Below are 17,349 nucleotides of genomic sequence, written 5' to 3'. Positions count from 1 at the left end.
GTCGTGATCAGGCCATCATGATTCTGTAAACGGGCGCGCAAGAGAGAATTGCAGTAGTTCGTGCGCGCTCCGGTGACATTCTAATTACCATCAGAAAAAAGCTGGCATGTTATCTGCGAGCCTGACTAGACTCGATTATCGACACGTTACAAAATATGTACTAAGATACCTTGACCTTATACAGCCCTCACTTAGTTGCGCTCCTATAGTTCTCAGAGCTCAGACACAGCGCGCACGAATTACCGAAAGAATGTATCATTGAGGCCGTTAGAAAGAAGTCGTTATCGAAGGGGGAATTAAACACCGTTACAGCCTCACCACTAACCACAACAAGAAGCGCAGCTTCACTAAACATACCCCTTTCCGCAACAGGGCTCCACAGAAAAGCCGTATCCCCAGCCACTTCATCGGACCGTTGACAACCTCCCGTTGCTCAACAAGACACCACAAGCAATTGATCTACAATCGAGCGCCTCCGCGCACAAACCACGTCTACAACTGTCAGCTTATGTGTATCGACTACATTATACCGTATTACGGCCGGTCCAAGAACTCACCTGTGCTGTATCACATCCCTTACTCCTTGCGTTCGCGCATGCCATGGCGCATGTCTCGCTTGGACTTGAAGTCGATGTTGACGGATGGTCCGTCAAACATGTCCTGGAGGAAGGCGATCTTCTTGTCCGCGGAGATGTTGCTGCCGTCCATGGACTGCGCGAGCTTGTAGTAATCTGTAACGAAGTTCTTCACTTCCTCCGAAGCATCGCCCATGGCTGCCATGTTCGGCGGGAAACTGCTGGGGTCCATCATGACGTTCATCAGCTCGCCAGCAGCCTGCTGGTTGAGTTGTGCCATGTAGGCGCCGACGTGTTGCCATTTTGCGAGGAAGGCCTGAACGTCGGGCGTGGCGGGGATCTGAATTGGGCTTGTTAGTGACTGTGCCAGTGTCATGGTGATATGAAGTAGGATGTCTACTTACCGATGCATCTCTCTTAACGGGTTTCGCAGGAATGAGGCCCTTGAGCGATACAAGTGCCTGCGCAAGCATGCTCTTGAGGGCGCCTAATTGGCTAGCCAAACTTTGCAGAGGCTTCGTAGCGTTGGTGAGTGTGCTGACAAGACCGGTAAGAGGAGCAGCTACAGTCCCAAGCGGGGCTGGAAATCCAGCAAAGATGGGTACAGTTGGAGCCGAAGTACCAACGTTGCCAAAGAGTGGCGAGACGAGAGCACCAACGGGTTTCGTAACGTCAGCGATGGGCTTGAGGACGCTGGCAACAGGTTCCAAAGCACCGCCTACAGGCGCCAGGGCAGCGGTAATGGGGTCAGTGACATCGGCCAATGGGGCTGTAACGCCATTGACCACTGTGTTAACAGCACCCACAGCCGGAGCTAGAGCGGTGAGAATGGGATCCGTGATGGGTTTAAGGTTAGTGACTGGGGCTAGAGGGTCGCCACCAAGAATATTGTTCACCACACTAAGTGGGTTGTCAAGTCCCAGTTGCCCAGTAACTGATGTGAGAGCCTCGCTACCAGGGATAGCATCGACGAGATTATCGACAGCAGCAACGAGCGGGATACTACCGAGGGTAGAGCCCACGGTATTTAACAGCTTGCCACTGTCGATAGCGTCGGCTAGGTTAGCGACAGGTGTCAGGGCAGCTCCAAGAACAGCAGCGGGTGCCGCCAGAGCAGTACCAAGAGCGCTGGCTAAAATAGTACCAGGGTTCACACCAGCAACGGGAACATTGACAACTGGAGCAACGACGCTTCCAACATTGCCTACAGCACCGGCAAGATTAGTGACGGGTTTTGTTAAACCGCCAGTGACGGTTGTAAGGGGCTTGCTGGCTAAAAGAGTACCAGGGTTTGCACCAGCTACGGGAACATTGACAACTGGAGCCACGACGGTTGTAAGGGGCTTGGTGAGGGTTGTCAAACCTCCTCCTAGACTTCCAAGCTGACGAGCGTGAAGTCTTCCATCTCGCTTGGCAAGGTCTCCGAGAAGGCCATCCAGCGGGATGTCCTTCACCAAGGAGAGCGTGGCTTTGATACCATTGGTAGAGGTAAGATGCGAAGACACATTCGACGCTGGGATTCCAGGCAGAACTGGTGCGGGGTTCGCAGGAAGACCAGGCAGCGGAAGTCCAGGAATGACAGGAAGAGGACCACCGGGAAGAGGCAAGGGAATGCCACCACCAAGCAGCGTGCCTACGTCTGGCAGTCCACTAGTTAATACGGATGTAGGATCTACAGGTGGCAAGGATTTCCGTAGCCCACTGTAGCAGGATCAGCCCGGCAATCCCTTGCAGGAGAGCACCAAGACCTGGGAGCTTCGTCACGTCTAAAAGTGTGTCGAAAATGGTGAGGAGGGTCGATAGAAGGTCCGTCAAAGAATCTCCATCCAAGTCTCGCTTCTGAGCGCCAATCTTGTCAGTTATGTTGTCCAGCACGCCAGTAATTGCGTCAGTGGAGCCATCACCGAGAAGAGCGAGGATGGTAGTGAGGAGCTCGACAATGGTGTTGAAGACGCCAGTCAGACCAGAGGTAGCACTGGTCAGAGCGGCAAGAGGGTCCTGGCGCTTACTCAAAGGAGCGCTCTCCAACACCTTCAAAGCTTCCTTCAGCTCAGTCATCTTCGCCTGAGCAATGTTGAACAGCTCATGCTGCTCGGTATTCATGCTGTCACGCTTGCCGATGGTGCCATCAATCTGAGTAGTAGCATTCAGACCCTTTTCGCTCACCTGGGCAGAAAGTTTGATTGCGATGTCGAGCAGGAGTGTCAAAAGCCTCGTTGCTGCGTCAATGTCCAAAGCCCCGGGCTCAGCAGCGTCGACGTCACGCTTCGCCTTGCTCAGAGGAACGTCTTCGATTGGCAATCCAGTCTCCGGGTCGATCTCCAACGAAGGTAGGTCGGAAAGATCAGCTGGAGAATCTGTGGTGCCTGCTGTGGGCAGATTAGGGAGAGTTGGTGCCGAAAGGTCTGTGGGCGGAGCTGCGGGCAGCTCTGCTCCTAGATCTGACGGGAGTTCTACCGAAAGAGGCAAGGGCAAAGGTACTGGCGAAGCTGTTGACAGTCCTGTAGGTAAACCCGTAGACAGATCTACGGGAGTTTCCACAGAAATAGGTGTGGGTAAAGCTACGAGAGAGCTTGGAACCTCTGTGGGAACACTTGCAAGCAGCTCCGCTGGAAGACCTGTAAGTTCCGCGGGTAGATCCTCTGGAAGCTCCAACGTAAAATCTGGAAAATCAGTTGGTAAGCCTGATGGTGCTGCCGCTCGTAAACTTGCGATTGCGAGTGGAAGACTAGGCAACGCGGGAAGTCTTGGTAGCGCTGTTGAAATGCTGGGTAGAGCTACAGAAACACTGGGTACGGCCACAGGGGCGCTGAGTGCTGTCAGAGACAGACTCGGCAGCGCTGATGCGACGCTGGATACTGACACTGGCAAGCTCGGTAGTGCTACCGGAAGACTGGGCAATGCAGGAGCACTTGGTAGCCCTGCTGCGACGCTGGGTACGGCTACAGAGACACTGGGTACGGCCACAGAGACGCTTGGTACAGCCAAAGAGACACTTGGTTCGGCCACAGGCAAGCTGGATATTGCCACGGGCAATTTAGGTATCGGAGCAGATATAATGGGCGCAAAGTGAGGAAGACTCAACCCAGAAAGGCCCACAGGTACCTCAGGCACCCAAGGTGCGGGCAGAACAGCAGGAACAGCAGCTGGTACAGCAGCCGGTACAGCACCCTTGATCTTCTTCGACAGATCCGAGACTATCCCTAAGATAGCTTTGAGCGTCTCAGCAATAGCGTTTGGGCTGATGTAAGGCGTCTGCAGCACGCTTCCCGAGCATGCCCTGGTTGGCCATGGCATTAGGCAGCAGGAAGCTCATCGACATGGTCACGGCCATGTTGAGTTCAGTTCCTGAGCAATGTTCATGACAGTGTTGGACTGGCACGGTGGACATATCCCGCTTGCCTAATCCGCCGAGGAGGGAGTTGGCCAGCAGACCAGACGCAACGTTGCCAGTCAGGAGTGCAGCTGCGGGGTTGGCGGCTAGGCCTGCAGCAGGGAGAGTTGCTGCAACAGGTCCGGTGGGTAACAAGCCTCCAGTGAGACCCGCTACTAGCGGATTGAGTGCTGCTAGGGGGTCGGCCAGAACGTTGGTAGCAGGCAGAGTGCTCGCGACATCAGCAAGGGGCGAGACACCTGAAGTCAGCTTGGAGGTGAGATCATCAAGCGGGAGTCCTGATAAAGCTTCTTCAACAGTGTCAAGGGGGAGCTTGCCAACGGTCTCAGTAAGAGGTAGCCCAGCTGCGACATTATCAAGGCCTGGGAAGACCGAGATCAGCTTTTTGATGGTGCTGATGATCCTCTTGATAATGGCAAAAGCAACATCAGGCTTGACGTCGAGAGCTCGCTTGGTGAGCCCGTTAGCAACGCTCAAGATGGTGTCGAGAGGTACGGGCTCGGCAGTAGTTCCAGCAGATGTTTCGTTCGTCATGATAGAGAGAATGTCTAGAATCTGGCTAATGATACCCATAGTGAGGGTGGGATCTAGCTCACCTAGGTCGTCGCGCTTCGTGAGACTTCCAAGGAGATCGAGTGGCAGACCAGCAGGGGCCACAATCTTGGGCATCTGCATAGTTGATATCATCCTGTTTGCAAGTCCCAAAAGCTCCTGGATCATTCCGGTAGCATCGGCTGGGTTGATGTTGCTGAGGTCATCCTTGCCAATGACACCAACAGCGTCAACAACGGGAACCTTGGAAACAATGCCGCCAGTGATAGGTACCTGATTGATCGTGCCGGCCAGACTTTTGGCCAAGGTCATTAGCGGTTCCATAAGCGACGACACCTTTGAGACTGGTGGCAGGGCGCTCGTCGTTGTAGAAAAGTCCGGAATTACTTGACGACGAACACGCGAGATTGGCTGCAAGTTAGGAGGTACAACACCTGTGTTCTTCCCGCCACCGACGGGCGTGTTCTTGGCGATGTTCATCAGACCAAAGGCCAGGTTGATAAATCTGTGGACGACATCGACAACGATCTGAGGAGGAAGAGTTAAGGCAGTAGTAGCAGCCTTGAGCGGAGCAAGTGGATCGGCGAGGATAGCATCCAGAGGGATGGGCGCAACGACGGGCGCGACGACAGGCACCGTCGCATTTGTCACCGCTGGAACGGTGGAGTTCAGAAGCGCAGAGCCAGCGGGCAGTGCGATAGGAGTAGTAGCAGCGTTGAGCAGAGCAAGTGGGTCTGCGAGGATGTCATCCAGAGGGATGGGCGCGACGACGGGCGCGACGACAGGCACCGTCGCATTTGTCACCGCTGGAACGGTGGAGTTGAGAAGTGCAGAGCCAGTGGGCAGTGCGATAGGAGTAGTAGCCAAGCTGAGGATAGCCGACACGACTTCGATTGGCGAAGGTGTCGCATCACTGAAGCTAGGCACTGGCGTGACAAGAACAGAATCCACACCAAGAACGGGAGTTATCGATGGCATAAGGGGATTAGGAACAGGGTTGATGAAGGCATTCTTAGGTCCTTGGATATCGGTTGGATCCACAAGTGGAGGGGAGGCAAAACTTTCCAAAGGCAACTCCGGTGAGGTCACGACGCCCCCAGTGAGATCGCTCACTCCGGTCGGTGCCGGGACATCAGAGGCGGCAGACGGGTTAACGAGGGCGACTACCTGGCCAGTTGGGGTTGCAGCAGACGCGGATGATGCAGACGAGGCAGAGCTCAGCAGTTGAAAGACAGGAAGGGCCTCTTGGGCCAAAGGAGAGGCGAACCCATTGGGTAAGGAGAGTAGTAGCAGCGCAGAGGCAGCTTGGATGCGAGACATGATTGCAGGCTCACGCTAATGAATGGATGCGGAGCTGGCTGAAGAGCTGCACAGGGGTCAGTGGTTCATGGGTACATATGATTGTAGATGGGCCCAGCATTCCTCTCTTTGGGTCCGGGCCGACACATTCCGCCCGCGAGCATTAAGACTTGGAAAATTATCACAGGATTGGAAGGAAGCAAGGAAATGCGGTGAATAGTTCTTCGTAATTCTACAACGGATGGTGTGCTCTTGCATCTGGCATTGTGTTAGTAAAGGCATGGAGATCGCAGTCTGGTGATACCTACACATGTTGCCAAATGTGGGGGATGGCTCCAACTTGTCCCAAATGCTCGGGTACCTGGAAAACATTGACCGTACATGTCCGAAACATGGATTCCTAGTACCTATCAGTTTAAAGCCCGGGGAGGTGGAGGGCTCCACGGCAGCTGGAAGACTTACCGCCTAACAAAATCATGCCTGAATGAACTTAACTCCAGAATAAAGTACCCGAAGAGCATCTGCAGCGTTCGGAACAGAAAGAAAGGGTGTCGTAATCATCCAGAAGGCATTACACTTGCTCAATATGAGTGAGTGCGCACAGTATGGCCAATGCCATTATCGACATACCAAAGAAAAAGATCGCGATGTAAAAGTCCGGGTATCCACAAAACGCCAAGAATCCTCGTAACATTCATGAATCGTAGTACAGAAAGCGTGACAGCGAGGTGGCATCCGATGTCAAGACCAAGCCAATGGAAGAAGTCAAAGTCGTGCATGCGATGGATGCTCGGGTACATGCATACAATAACAACGCGTCGCTTCGCACGTGCATGCGCGCAAGGATTCGCGAAACAAGATCGTGATCATGTGGCCAAGGTCAACACAGGGACGATGGCGTTGCACATGTCGGACTCAGTTACCGCGTCCGCCCATAATGCGATCCTGTTTGCTCTTGGCAGATGCGGCTTGGGATCGGTTCTTTGTGTTCTCGGACGTCTCCGTGGTCTGCGATGAGGCCTGCTTCTGCGCTTGCGCTTGTTGTTGCTCGTAAAGTTTTCGCTGGCGGTTAGCCTCGTACTGCTCGACATCGGCGGCAGTCAGCTGGATGGTGGTGGCGGGACGGCGGAGCATCTTAACAGTGGCGTCGCAAGCGATTTCAAACGTAGGGTGCTGGCGCAGTAAAATTTGCCGGGGCCCAAAAGAGTGTGGTTTGTTTTGAAAGAGCGACTTGGTTGAATTGTTATTAGTACATGCCCGCGGGTTGTTGTCGTAGTCTGGTCGTGCCGAAAGTAGGATGCGGTGAGGGTGAGCAGCTTTGTTTACACGCCCGATGAGACGATAAGAGGTATTAGGGCCCGTCTATTGCGCGATAAGAATTGTGACTCGGTAGGACAAACAGAGTTGCGGGGTGTACATGAGTGAAGGTCAGGGCACGTGTGCAGCAGAGGGGACATGCGTCATGTGATGATCGCTGCATGCCAAGACATCGCGATCTCGAAAAGTTGACTATGCTGGCGACAGCATCAAGCAGCGTCTCAGCCATTGCGCCATGGCACAACGACAAATCTGCCCTTCAATGGGTGCAATACGGCGCTCCTTGACCGTTGATGTCGCCACGATATCCAAAACTTGCACAAGGTCGCTGTCGAGCTCGGCCAGAAACTTCGAAGAGCAACCCAGCGATGGAGCATCATCACAGCCCGGTAAGTTCTCTACATATCCTTCACTCATTTAGGCAAATTCTCTGACCCGCACACAGCCTCCTCTATCCCTCCCACCCGTCGTGGCCGCTCCGAAGCCGCCCTCAGACAAATCAAAAACCTCCAAAACCGGCGCATCCAACCCGGCGGCCTAGCAAGAGGCAGCTTTCCCAGCGGCCAAACGGCCGGCCGAACCTCCCAAGAATACAATCCCTCGAGCTTTGGGGCCTCTCCTGCGGCATCGGAAGCAGGAGACACTCGTGCAGCAGGCCCACGCATGGCTAGATTCGGTGCCCGCCCTACCACCACCCACGGCTCCGCCCCTCCCGAAGGAGGCCGCATGGTTCGCGCACCAAATATGCTCAGGAATCGCAATGCCAATGCCACGGTGGGCAGCGCACGTGGCGGACCCAACCTGCGAGGTCGAGCGGGTGGGAAAGGTGGCGACAGGGGAAAAGACCGAGCACCAAAGAAGCGCGAAAAGGGCAAAGACGGGGATTCTGGGCCGTCCACCAAGTTGTCTGAAATCGATCCTGCCACAACGCTTTCGGATGGGATGATACACAACCTGATGCGTCTGCAGAGGAAGGAGTGGGATCGCGTGCCGTACGAGCCCAAGTATGCACCGGGAAGTTTCGCGGCGCAAGAATTGATACACGAGGGAAGAGAGCTGTTTAGGGGAGAGTCACCGCCGGTCAAGATATGGGGGAGGCTGGAGAAGACGATTGGTGTGGTGGGCATGTTTGGCGCAGAGGCACATCTGAAGGTCAGGAGAGTGCCAGACGGCGACGATGCGCCGTTCGGGCAGGAGGAGGCTCAGGAGGAGACTCAGGAGGAAGCTCAGGGAAATGTGGAAGCGGCAAAGGACGGAACTCCTATTGAGCAGAAGCAGAAGCAGAAGCAGGAAACTGAGCAGAAGCCTGAAGCCATTGTACAATAGATGGTGAGAACACTGTAGGATATACTTCGGAGATTGTACAGTTCACGCACATGAATGATGATAGGTGCATTATGATCTTACTTCAGTTCTGCCATGTGATCCGACCGTACATGAGTAATGCCCGAGATAATCGAGTATACAAGTCCCACCGCATCCACTGCTCTATCTCTTAGATGCTTCAACAACTTCACCGAGACGTCTGAATTCATTCACTGACTGCGAATTTTCGCGTTTTCTCAAGTATTATAAGCTATTGTAGCAGTTTCACAAAGCTAAGAAGATGCGTCCGACTTGATCTGCAACTTGAGACACATGGTCTTACTATCAGGAGTCCGCATCCTAATTCGAGAACACAGCCTTGTACTTGAACTGCGTCGGGAAGCTCTTGTCCGTAATCGTGAGCTCCTCGCCCTCCTCCACAAGCTCCGACATCTTCTTGTCAAGGTTCGGACGCAGCTGCTGTTGCAAGCTGGCAAGCTGCATCCACAGAGACTTTTCACCTGTGCGAATCGCTGGGTTCTTGAGTTGACTGAGATTTGTCAGCAAATGGAACTTCAAGTGAACGAGATTGAACTTACGCTTCTGGTCGCTCAGCCAAACCATCGATGAACTCCTGTAGTGTGGTGTTGGGGTTAATCTGCAGCGGTCGAGCAATATTGCCAGCACCGCAGACGGGACAGTCGTCTTTCTTTTGGTGCTCAAAGGTATACGTGTACACAGAGTCGTCGCCCGTGTACATCATGTAGTTGTCGCTTCCAGGATAGCCGATGAATGGATTGGTGTTTGTGGCGATCTTGAAAGCTTCGTTGCAGCAGCTCGCCGCGACGATGGCGTTCGTGCTTGCAATAGCCGGAATGATGTTCTTCACGACGCCTTGCGTCATGCTGTATGTGACGCCTTCGATGTTGAACTCCTTCGCGCGGGTAAGCGCCTTCTGGTACAGCCACGTAATGTGCTCTGGGTCATCAGTATCGAGTGTGTCGTCCTTGCGATGCTCTTCCCAGGCTATGATGTGCGCCCATTCGATACAATGCTGTGGCTGACGGGGAATAGTAGCTAGGGTACACAGAGGTACGGCAGCACGCGGAGCGTGCATGTCAAGTTGGCACTCGATGCATGATGTTATAGTGGGGAAAATAACACGGGCCTGACCCTTGAAGCCCTCGGTACCACCGTCAACTAAAGGCTTGAGCGAGTCCGGGTTGTCACCATCTACCATGCCGACGAGTGTCGCGTTGATCCATCGCCGCGCCTCAACGCTGTCTAGACCACATACGACCATGCCGAATTGCATGTAGTACTCTTCATCTTTGTCTTGAATCTTGCCGCAGTAGGGAGTGATCTTGACACCCTTTACGCGCTTCTCGACGAACCTGGCGGCGACTTCGGCTTTGTAACTGCCGACATCTGAAGCACGGAAGAGAAACTGCCGATTGAGGTTGGAGACGTCGATCGTGTCCATGTCAATCACGTGGATATCCTTGAAGCCGGAAAGCGCGAGATTCTTGAGAATCTCGCAACCCAGACCACCTGCTCCGCTGTCCATTTGTTAGTCCAATCTCGTCTTTTTGACGCACAAATACTCACATGACTCTACGTTGTGTTAGTTTCCATTTCGACTTCACAGCATGTAATGTCTCAGCTTACAATATCTTGTTCCGCTCCAAGCCAGAGATGGCTGCGTCTCCGGGTACAAAAGCATCTTCATCTGTAAATGGACCGGTCCGCGTAAGGAAGTTATCGAGGTACTTCCTGTAATAGTGTTAGATCGAGTGACTAATTCTGGCCAAACAAGATCCATACCATCGTGCACGCGGCAGCGCTTCTGAACCGGCAGCTATAGTGTCTACGTTAACAGCCATCTTCCGGATGTTGAGACAGAAAGTGGTGCAAGTCAAATCAAGTCAAGCAAATAGTGTTGTAGGCACCGGTGCAAGGGTCAGGAACCTAGCGTGGGGCACGCAAACGCGCTAGTGGCGCGGTGTGTTTTCTGGAAGGAATTGCCGAGTGACACCATGCATTCACCATCATCCACGTCTGACCTTCACGACGATCAGGGTTGTTACTATCCGTGAACGATTTGCCCAAAGGTTAAATTTGATCGCGTGCAAAAGAAGCTGAGCTTGGTCGTATCTAATCAGCATGACTGATTTTCTGACTGCGGTATCGACTAAGAATGTCAAAGCGCCAGAGCCTCAACTACATGAGATCAAAAGTCTCAGCATACAAGACGCAGTCCATATCGACTCAGCAAATTCAGCCCTCGAAGCTCTGAAAAGCCAACCAAGCCAGGAGACTGTCACGAATGCGCTGAAATACATGACGTCTGATGGCTTCAGTCTCCTACTCCCGGAGCCGCTCAACGCAAGCATCGCACATCAGCTCGTCAGCGACACTCTGCCAAATTATTGGCGGCCCTTGAGGAAGTCTCCATTGGCGAAATCGTTTGCTAGAATCTTACGGAATCCCACTGGTTTAGGCCACATCATCACACGTCTGCGGTCTCTCGTTGCTGATAGTAGACAAAAGAGGTCTGCTGGAGAAGCACAGAACCAAGCAGAGAACATTGAAGACCTGCTTGGCGTGTTGGAAGTAACACTTCATGCCGATGACACATCAAGCTTGGTTCTCCGCGACACTGAAGCTCATGGCAGGACCGAAACCAAGAAGAAGCTGATATGGCGCGAGTATCTCTCCCAGACTGCTTCCGGTCGCATCATATCAATAACCGCGGAAGCTGAAGATGTGCTTAAAAGCAAGGGTACTTCACGGATAGCTAGTTGGCTTGCTGATGGCAACGCATATGCAGACTGGCTCGGGCGTAACATTGCTTTTATGCTCAGGGAAGTAAGTAACAGCGAAAACGGTATCTCGAAATCTGCAGTTGTAGATTTATGTTCCAAGGCTCTTACCTTGGGCTACACAGGTCAGTGAAGTTCATTACCCCTGATTGTATTAACTGACAGTGTAGATCGCGTGATCTCTTCACTCACATCATCGCTACTCGAATCAGACTCCGCAGCGCTTTTGGCAGCCTTTCTGCCGCGATTGAAACCCTACGAGCAACGGAAGTATCTCGAAGCGGTGATAATCTTCATTGTAAAGCAATACTTCCCTGCAGATATCGTCCAACGTGAAGACGAACCCATTCCGATGTCCAAGGATGTTTCTGGTGTGGCATCCCTGCTGCATATGTTGACTAGAGAAAATGAGAGTCTGAGGGATCATCTTGTGTCGATACTCACTCGTTCTACGATACCATCGCTGGATGACTCGTTAGCTGCACGCAGGAGTGTCATGGCGGCACTGGCGCCTGACAAAGGTAATAAGCCAACGCAACTACACGATTTGAAATACTAAGGCCCAATAGACAGGCTGCATACGTTACTCGAGAATTGCATAAAGATGTTCGGTGATCCTGTCTTCATCAAGCACGTACCAGTGCTACAACAAGAAGGTATGAGAGGAAATGTATGGCTTTTTATCCCTTGTTGACTATGACCAGCTTTGGCACAAAATCTAGCCCTTTGTGCAGGCTATGTTCAACGAGATCAACCAATGTTCCTCACTATGATGGCCAAATCATCGTACCATATCAATGGCATGTCAAATCGCATCAGTGCGACATCGGCACGCACACGGTTCCTTGGTATAGCAACCGGCATCGCCATCTCAAAGATGACAGACAAGCCAGAGCTGCAGCTCAGATTTGAGTTGGAAGATGCAGATGCAAACGAGGCAAAATGGTATGAGCGCCTAACGAACGTCAACGATATTTTGGGCAGCATATCGGATCTCAAGACCGCTACCAGGGGCGGAGCAGTAGTTGAGCCGTCCAAGAAGAAGGCCAGGAAGCCTGAAGGCATCTCGAAGCCATCCATTACCGAGATACAGGGACCTCGTATTGTTGAGGTACTGTCTGGTTCAGAAGACGAGGACGACGATTTGATGGTATACGAGAAGCCAGACTCTGACCCAGAGGACGAGGATGATGATCCAACTGTGGTAACTCGTAATAAGCCCACAGCACCAGTCTACATTCGCGACCTTATAGCCGGTTTGCGCGACCAAGAGAATTACGATCGACACACTCTTGCGCTATCTACAGCGGCGTCTCTGATTCGACGCAAAGCGGCCTTTGGCACAGAAGTCACTGATCATCTTGATGAGCTCGCGACCATACTCACAGGCTTACAAGACAACTTGGAACTGGAGGACTTTGCACAGCAGCGACAGCAAGCTCTCATCGCTGTGCTACTTGCAAAACCAGCGCAGATGGCTCAATGGTTCGCCCGATCGTTCTTCTCGGGCGACTACAGTTTGACACAACGCATTGCCATGCTCACTACACTCGGTCTTGGAGCTCGCGATCTTGCCGGTTTCAAAGACTCGTCAACCGAAAATCTTCTCCCTCCCGCTGCTTCCTTCCCCAGCAAACAACTGCCACCACACTTACACAAAATGTACGCCGAGAACAAAGACCCAAATCCAGTGGCCAAGATATCAAGCAGCATGGCGCGCGAAATGCTCTCACCACTCGCCTCACAAGCCGCCGATCAACTCAGTGGCCCCAACATCCTCAAAGTTCGAACGTTCAGCTCGCGCATGGAGGTCGCGAAGAAGAGGCAGAAGCCGATACCAAATGCACTTGCACAGATCGTGGCCGAGAACTTCTTCTTCCCACTCACAGGGCGATGGTGGCTGCAGGTTCGCTCAAGCAGCGACTCCTTATACGCGTCTAAGCATCTACTCCCACCGTTTTTACAAACACTCTCGCTTCTACTGAATGCATCTGGCCCAAATACCCTCGCCCTGCCGCAAATGACGCGTGAGTATTGGGATCTGTTGCTATCGGTTCGTGGACTGGCTTCAAAAGATAAGCAAGTTCTTAACGCTTTGCTATTCGGCTTCCTGATGGTACTCGAGACGAATGAAAACAAGGAGAGAATCGCGACAGATCAGGGTAAAGAGCTGATGGAGACGCAAGCTTGGGTGAAGATGGTGTTTGAGAACTTAGGTACGGGCAGTGAGGAGGATGAACGAGTACGAGTTCTTGCAGCGGGTGTGGTGGTGAGATGTCAGGAGGTGGTGGAGAAGTATCAGAGACGCATGGCTGGGGCAATGATGGACTACTAGATTCTCTTGTGTGATAAAATAGCCTGAATAGCCTAGAAGGTTTACGAGACGACTGATGACTGCTAAAAGGTGGCTGGACATATCAAAACTCTAGCATTACTATCACGTTGTTACTCACTGCAGCTTTTGAGAATATACACGAATCATTATCCCGCATGGTGCCAGGCACTACAGTCGTCTGATCCCCTGCATTACCGCTGCGCAATCAGGACCTCCACCTCCTGCCCCATCGCATCCTTCACCACCTTTGTCACCTTCTCCTTCATCAACACGACAAAGGGCTCTTGTACCCCAGGCATTTTCGACATTGCAAGTACCTCCACAGATTCAGGTTCAACGAACTCGGCCAATGCCTGTACCATCACCGCGAAACCCCCATCTATGTAGAGAGGCAACAATATGTAAAGCCCGAGCCTCACTTTACGAATCGAACGTACACGAGCAGCTAGAACCTGAGTCCTCGTCCATCTCTCCAGTGCGTCGTCGTAGCCCAGAACAAACGTGTTCAGCTCAAAGGGAAGCGTGCTAGCTTCGGCGTTGATTTGGCGGCAAGTCTTCAAGAGTGCGAAGGTGTGGAAGGGGCGCCGAGGGCTGACGTTTTCTGCATTGACGCAGTCGCTTCCAGTGCCGGGATAGATCTCGCCGGTCACACCATTGGACTTGAGGGGGTCGGGGCATATGACGATCAATCTGTCGCCGAAGACGTAGGAGTAGATTTGGTTGCGCAGCTCCGCTGGGAGGTCGAGAAATGGGTAAATGTGGGGTTTCCTGGAGGGGCTACGAGAGCTGGTTAGCGATTTATACGTAAAGAAGGGTTTTTGGTGGCGTACACGACAGTAGGGACATCATGCGACACTGCAGTGTTACCGGGCGGGTGTGAGGACATGGTTTAGAGGGCCGAGCTGGTACAATGGTTGAGTATGAGTGCGGTAGGAGATGGAGAGCACAAGAAGTTTTGCGCGAGATTGAGCTGGCAGTGCGTTGATTAGCGTTCAGTGTGAATGGAAGGGTTGATGCAACGACATGATCCGAGCCAGCGTGTACCATTATCTAGGCAACCATGTTGCAGATATCTTTGAACGACAGAGACTCCTGAAGCGATTCAAAGGTGTATGTCGGGCATATTTCTGACATTTTGTATTGTTGTAGGAGGCTTGCAGCGTTCGTCATGATGCCGGGCATCGATTTGTGCGGTGTGTTGCACAGGCTCCTAGGTACTCGTAAAAAGGCACTACAGAGGCCCGCGTACTTTGCGACTGAGGTGAGTTGCGGAAGGTGAAAGAGCGGCACGGATGAGGCAACATAGACGTAGAAGATAGAATTAGGCTAGGTAGATGTGCTTCAGAACAATGAGGCGATGAACGCTCCTGAAGCTATACCCAAGCTTTTCGTGACATGAACGACAACTCATATTGCAACCCACTAGCCTTCCACTACGCATCATCCTCCGCCAGGAGCCCGTCATAATCCCTGGCGAATGACTCCAGCGGGGCACTCTCGCGGTCCCAAGCCCATGGGAAGTACACTACCCTTGTCTTCTCAGAGGCGTCACCCTCCAGCCACTTCTCGAACAGCTCCCTGTTCGTCGTCTTCCACTCTTCATCAGCATACTGCTTGATCCTCTCATCTGATTGGTCAGTCTCAGACAGACCATACCACTTCGCTCCGTAGTGCTTGTAAACCACCTCAACCTGCTCCAAGCAGGGCAGAAGCAGGGAGATACTCCGCTGACTTCTCTTTGCGCCCTTGTGGACGATAGCAGTCTCCTCTTCATCCAGCTCTTGAAGGGTGTTTCCCTCGCCCTTGAAGTTTCCCTTTCCTTTACCTTTGCCCTTCTTCGCCTTCTTAGCGGCAGTCTTTTGCGCCTTGGTGACTTGCCTTTCCATTTTTGAAGCGCTTTGCTTCTTCCGGTCATCGTGCTTCTTGACCTCATTTGCGTTGCCCGCACGTCTAGGTGCGGGGCTACCATCGCTACCACGTAATGCCTGGTGGTCGACGTGGGCGATGTCAGGGTTGGCACCCTGGATCTCGAAGCGCACGCGCTTGATGGCGCTGCGCTGTACGTAGGTCAATCCGGCATGAAACCGCATGAAGTCGTGAACTGAGCCGAACTTTAAGGTCGGCAGCGTGAAGGGCAGGATATGTGCTTCCTTGTAGATGGCGCTACAGGAAGTGAGGAGGCCGAGATATGATGAGGGAGTCTCTTCATATCTTGGCTTGACATAGTCTGAGGGGATGTCGGGCTCTTCGCAGAGGAGTTCTTCTGGATACTTGATATCGTGGACGACGTCTTAAAGACGAAGTCGTAGATATGGTTGCGAATCTCTCCGGGAAGACTCAAGAGAGGTGAGCCATAGCGGTTGCGCACAGTCAACGCAGCTTTGCTGGAAATGTGTTCGCTCATGGTGGATGTAGACGATTGTATGAGTATTAATTTTTTTGTATGAAGGGGATTTGTGACGATGGATAAGAAGTAAAGAGACGAGGGATGGTGGGCTTTTTATCAGTCTGCATTGCTAAAACATATGAAATCCAGACACTGATTAATTGATACCATGGTAGTCAGTATCATAGATGGTAGAGCTAGTGAGCAGCTTTCCACGTTTCTGTGTATAACGGGCACTCGATTGAACCCTGTATACCTTCGCGGGTGGAAACGCTACGGAAGATGCGAGCAAAATGTCTACGTAATCCCCAGATATCCTGATCACGATGATGTGGTACTGTGCGCATGGCTCGCCATGTGGAATACGAAATCATGTATAGGAATTCGGTATCGTGGTTGAAAGGAGTTTTGGAATGGAGCGAGGTCTCATCCAATCAACGACCAACTGCGAGAAGATCAGACGAGTGAGTGGAATTACATAAACCTAAGTAAGCATGGGACGGACCATGGTTCCAGGAACGAAAAATTCTGAGCAGCGCATACGCCTTCACGATTGCCTGTTGGTCGATACGATGGCACCGTTGTCTGTGTAACCTTCACCGCCGAACCATGGAACCATACCCACACTGACCCACTCCGCACGGTCAGCGCACGGAGGACGCACAGTCCATTTCCACTAGCGCGCTTGGCACCGCGAGCATAAAACCCGCGCGCTCCCCGCCCCCTCTACCACTTCTCATACTTACCTTCTTGCGATCACCCAGCTCATCGATTGGGTTGATCTATTCGGCTCTCCTGCATTGCACAGCGCGGTGAGGGCTGGATACTGTTCTCCTTCGGGGGCACAGGCGGGGCAATTTTTGCTGGACTACTTGCCATACTTTTATGGGCTTTTTTTCATTGATTCCATCTACTTCACGTAGATGGGTTGAGGAAGAACAAGCGCACCCTGTCCTCTGTTGCCTACATCAACTCTCGGTGGAGGGCTTCCGTACAGATCTCTTGATTGACCACCGGCCTCCTGGCACCTTCTATCTTTTCATCTACCTTTCAAAAACCCTCTCCAAGCCAAAGTTTCTCGTAGTCGGGCAGCACGTCCCCACGATATCTTACATTTTCGTCGTTCACTTTGAGCGTGGCTATTCTGAGAGGCGATCAAGAAGTCGAGATGTCGAAAAGAAACAGCTCAAGGAGGAGTGAAGGATTACAGGATTCTTGGTGTGGTAAGACCTGTTGATTAAAGACATGCCGGTGTCGCTCTTAATGAGTCCACGTGCAAGTTCCACAATGCGCAAATCCGAGCAACATCACCGAGAGCGATAGTGAGGCTACAAGAAGGCAAGTCTATGTACTTGGAAATGGCG

General features: G+C 52.5%; 9 protein-coding genes across 9 annotated transcripts; 4 read left to right on the top strand and 5 right to left on the bottom strand.

The window, feature by feature from the left end:
- Positions 1–576: 576 nt before the first annotated feature.
- SNOG_04362 (hypothetical protein) lies at positions 577–5,841 on the bottom strand (the record flags this gene model as incomplete). The annotated part of the gene is made up of 4 exons (XM_001794729.1): positions 577–915; positions 980–2,225; positions 2,278–3,772; positions 3,840–5,841. 4 exons carry the CDS (start codon positions 5,839–5,841, stop codon positions 577–579), a joined length of 5,082 nt encoding a protein of 1,693 aa, XP_001794781.1.
- A 584-nt stretch (positions 5,842–6,425) lies between these two features.
- On the top strand, positions 6,426–6,686 carry SNOG_04361 (hypothetical protein; the record flags this gene model as incomplete). Its single annotated transcript, XM_001794728.1, has 2 exons — positions 6,426–6,469; positions 6,533–6,686. 2 exons carry the CDS (start codon positions 6,426–6,428, stop codon positions 6,684–6,686), a joined length of 198 nt encoding a protein of 65 aa, XP_001794780.1.
- A 49-nt stretch (positions 6,687–6,735) lies between these two features.
- Positions 6,736–6,954, bottom strand: SNOG_04360 (hypothetical protein; the record flags this gene model as incomplete). The annotated part of the gene is made up of 1 exon (XM_001794727.1): positions 6,736–6,954. One exon carries the CDS (start codon positions 6,952–6,954, stop codon positions 6,736–6,738), a length of 219 nt encoding a protein of 72 aa, XP_001794779.1.
- Positions 6,955–7,881: 927 nt separating this feature from the next.
- On the top strand, positions 7,882–8,463 carry SNOG_04359 (hypothetical protein; the record flags this gene model as incomplete). The annotated part of the gene is made up of 1 exon (XM_001794726.1): positions 7,882–8,463. One exon carries the CDS (start codon positions 7,882–7,884, stop codon positions 8,461–8,463), a length of 582 nt encoding a protein of 193 aa, XP_001794778.1.
- Positions 8,464–8,676: 213 nt separating this feature from the next.
- Positions 8,677–10,212, bottom strand: SNOG_04358 (hypothetical protein). Its single transcript, XM_001794725.1, has 3 exons — positions 10,106–10,212; positions 9,042–10,003; positions 8,677–8,992 (listed from the first exon to the last, which is right to left on the bottom strand). The coding sequence occupies exons 1-3, from the start codon at positions 10,169–10,171 to the stop codon at positions 8,803–8,805; spliced, it is 1,218 nt and encodes a 405-aa protein (XP_001794777.1). The 5' UTR covers positions 10,172–10,212; the 3' UTR covers positions 8,677–8,802.
- A 393-nt stretch (positions 10,213–10,605) lies between these two features.
- Positions 10,606–13,599, top strand: SNOG_04357 (hypothetical protein; the record flags this gene model as incomplete). The annotated part of the gene is made up of 5 exons (XM_001794724.1): positions 10,606–11,310; positions 11,368–11,389; positions 11,435–11,785; positions 11,834–11,920; positions 11,999–13,599. The coding sequence occupies 5 exons, from the start codon at positions 10,606–10,608 to the stop codon at positions 13,597–13,599; spliced, it is 2,766 nt and encodes a 921-aa protein (XP_001794776.1).
- Positions 13,600–13,790: 191 nt separating this feature from the next.
- SNOG_04356 (hypothetical protein) lies at positions 13,791–14,485 on the bottom strand (the record flags this gene model as incomplete). Its single annotated transcript, XM_001794723.1, has 3 exons — positions 13,791–13,952; positions 14,037–14,367; positions 14,430–14,485. 3 exons carry the CDS (start codon positions 14,483–14,485, stop codon positions 13,791–13,793), a joined length of 549 nt encoding a protein of 182 aa, XP_001794775.1.
- A 285-nt stretch (positions 14,486–14,770) lies between these two features.
- On the top strand, positions 14,771–14,998 carry SNOG_04355 (hypothetical protein; the record flags this gene model as incomplete). The annotated part of the gene is made up of 2 exons (XM_001794722.1): positions 14,771–14,860; positions 14,930–14,998. 2 exons carry the CDS (start codon positions 14,771–14,773, stop codon positions 14,996–14,998), a joined length of 159 nt encoding a protein of 52 aa, XP_001794774.1.
- Positions 14,999–15,032: 34 nt separating this feature from the next.
- On the bottom strand, positions 15,033–16,003 carry SNOG_04354 (hypothetical protein; the record flags this gene model as incomplete). Its single annotated transcript, XM_001794721.1, has 2 exons — positions 15,033–15,869; positions 15,968–16,003. The coding sequence occupies 2 exons, from the start codon at positions 16,001–16,003 to the stop codon at positions 15,033–15,035; spliced, it is 873 nt and encodes a 290-aa protein (XP_001794773.1).
- Positions 16,004–17,349: the final 1,346 nt, after the last annotated feature.

Source organism: Parastagonospora nodorum (assembly GCF_000146915.1).
Source record: "Parastagonospora nodorum SN15 chromosome Unknown scaffold_6, whole genome shotgun sequence".
Classification (NCBI taxonomy): domain Eukaryota; kingdom Fungi; phylum Ascomycota; class Dothideomycetes; order Pleosporales; family Phaeosphaeriaceae; genus Parastagonospora; species Parastagonospora nodorum.
The sequence above is the reverse complement of the archived record's forward strand: the minus strand, read 5'-3'. Positions and strand labels throughout refer to the sequence as shown.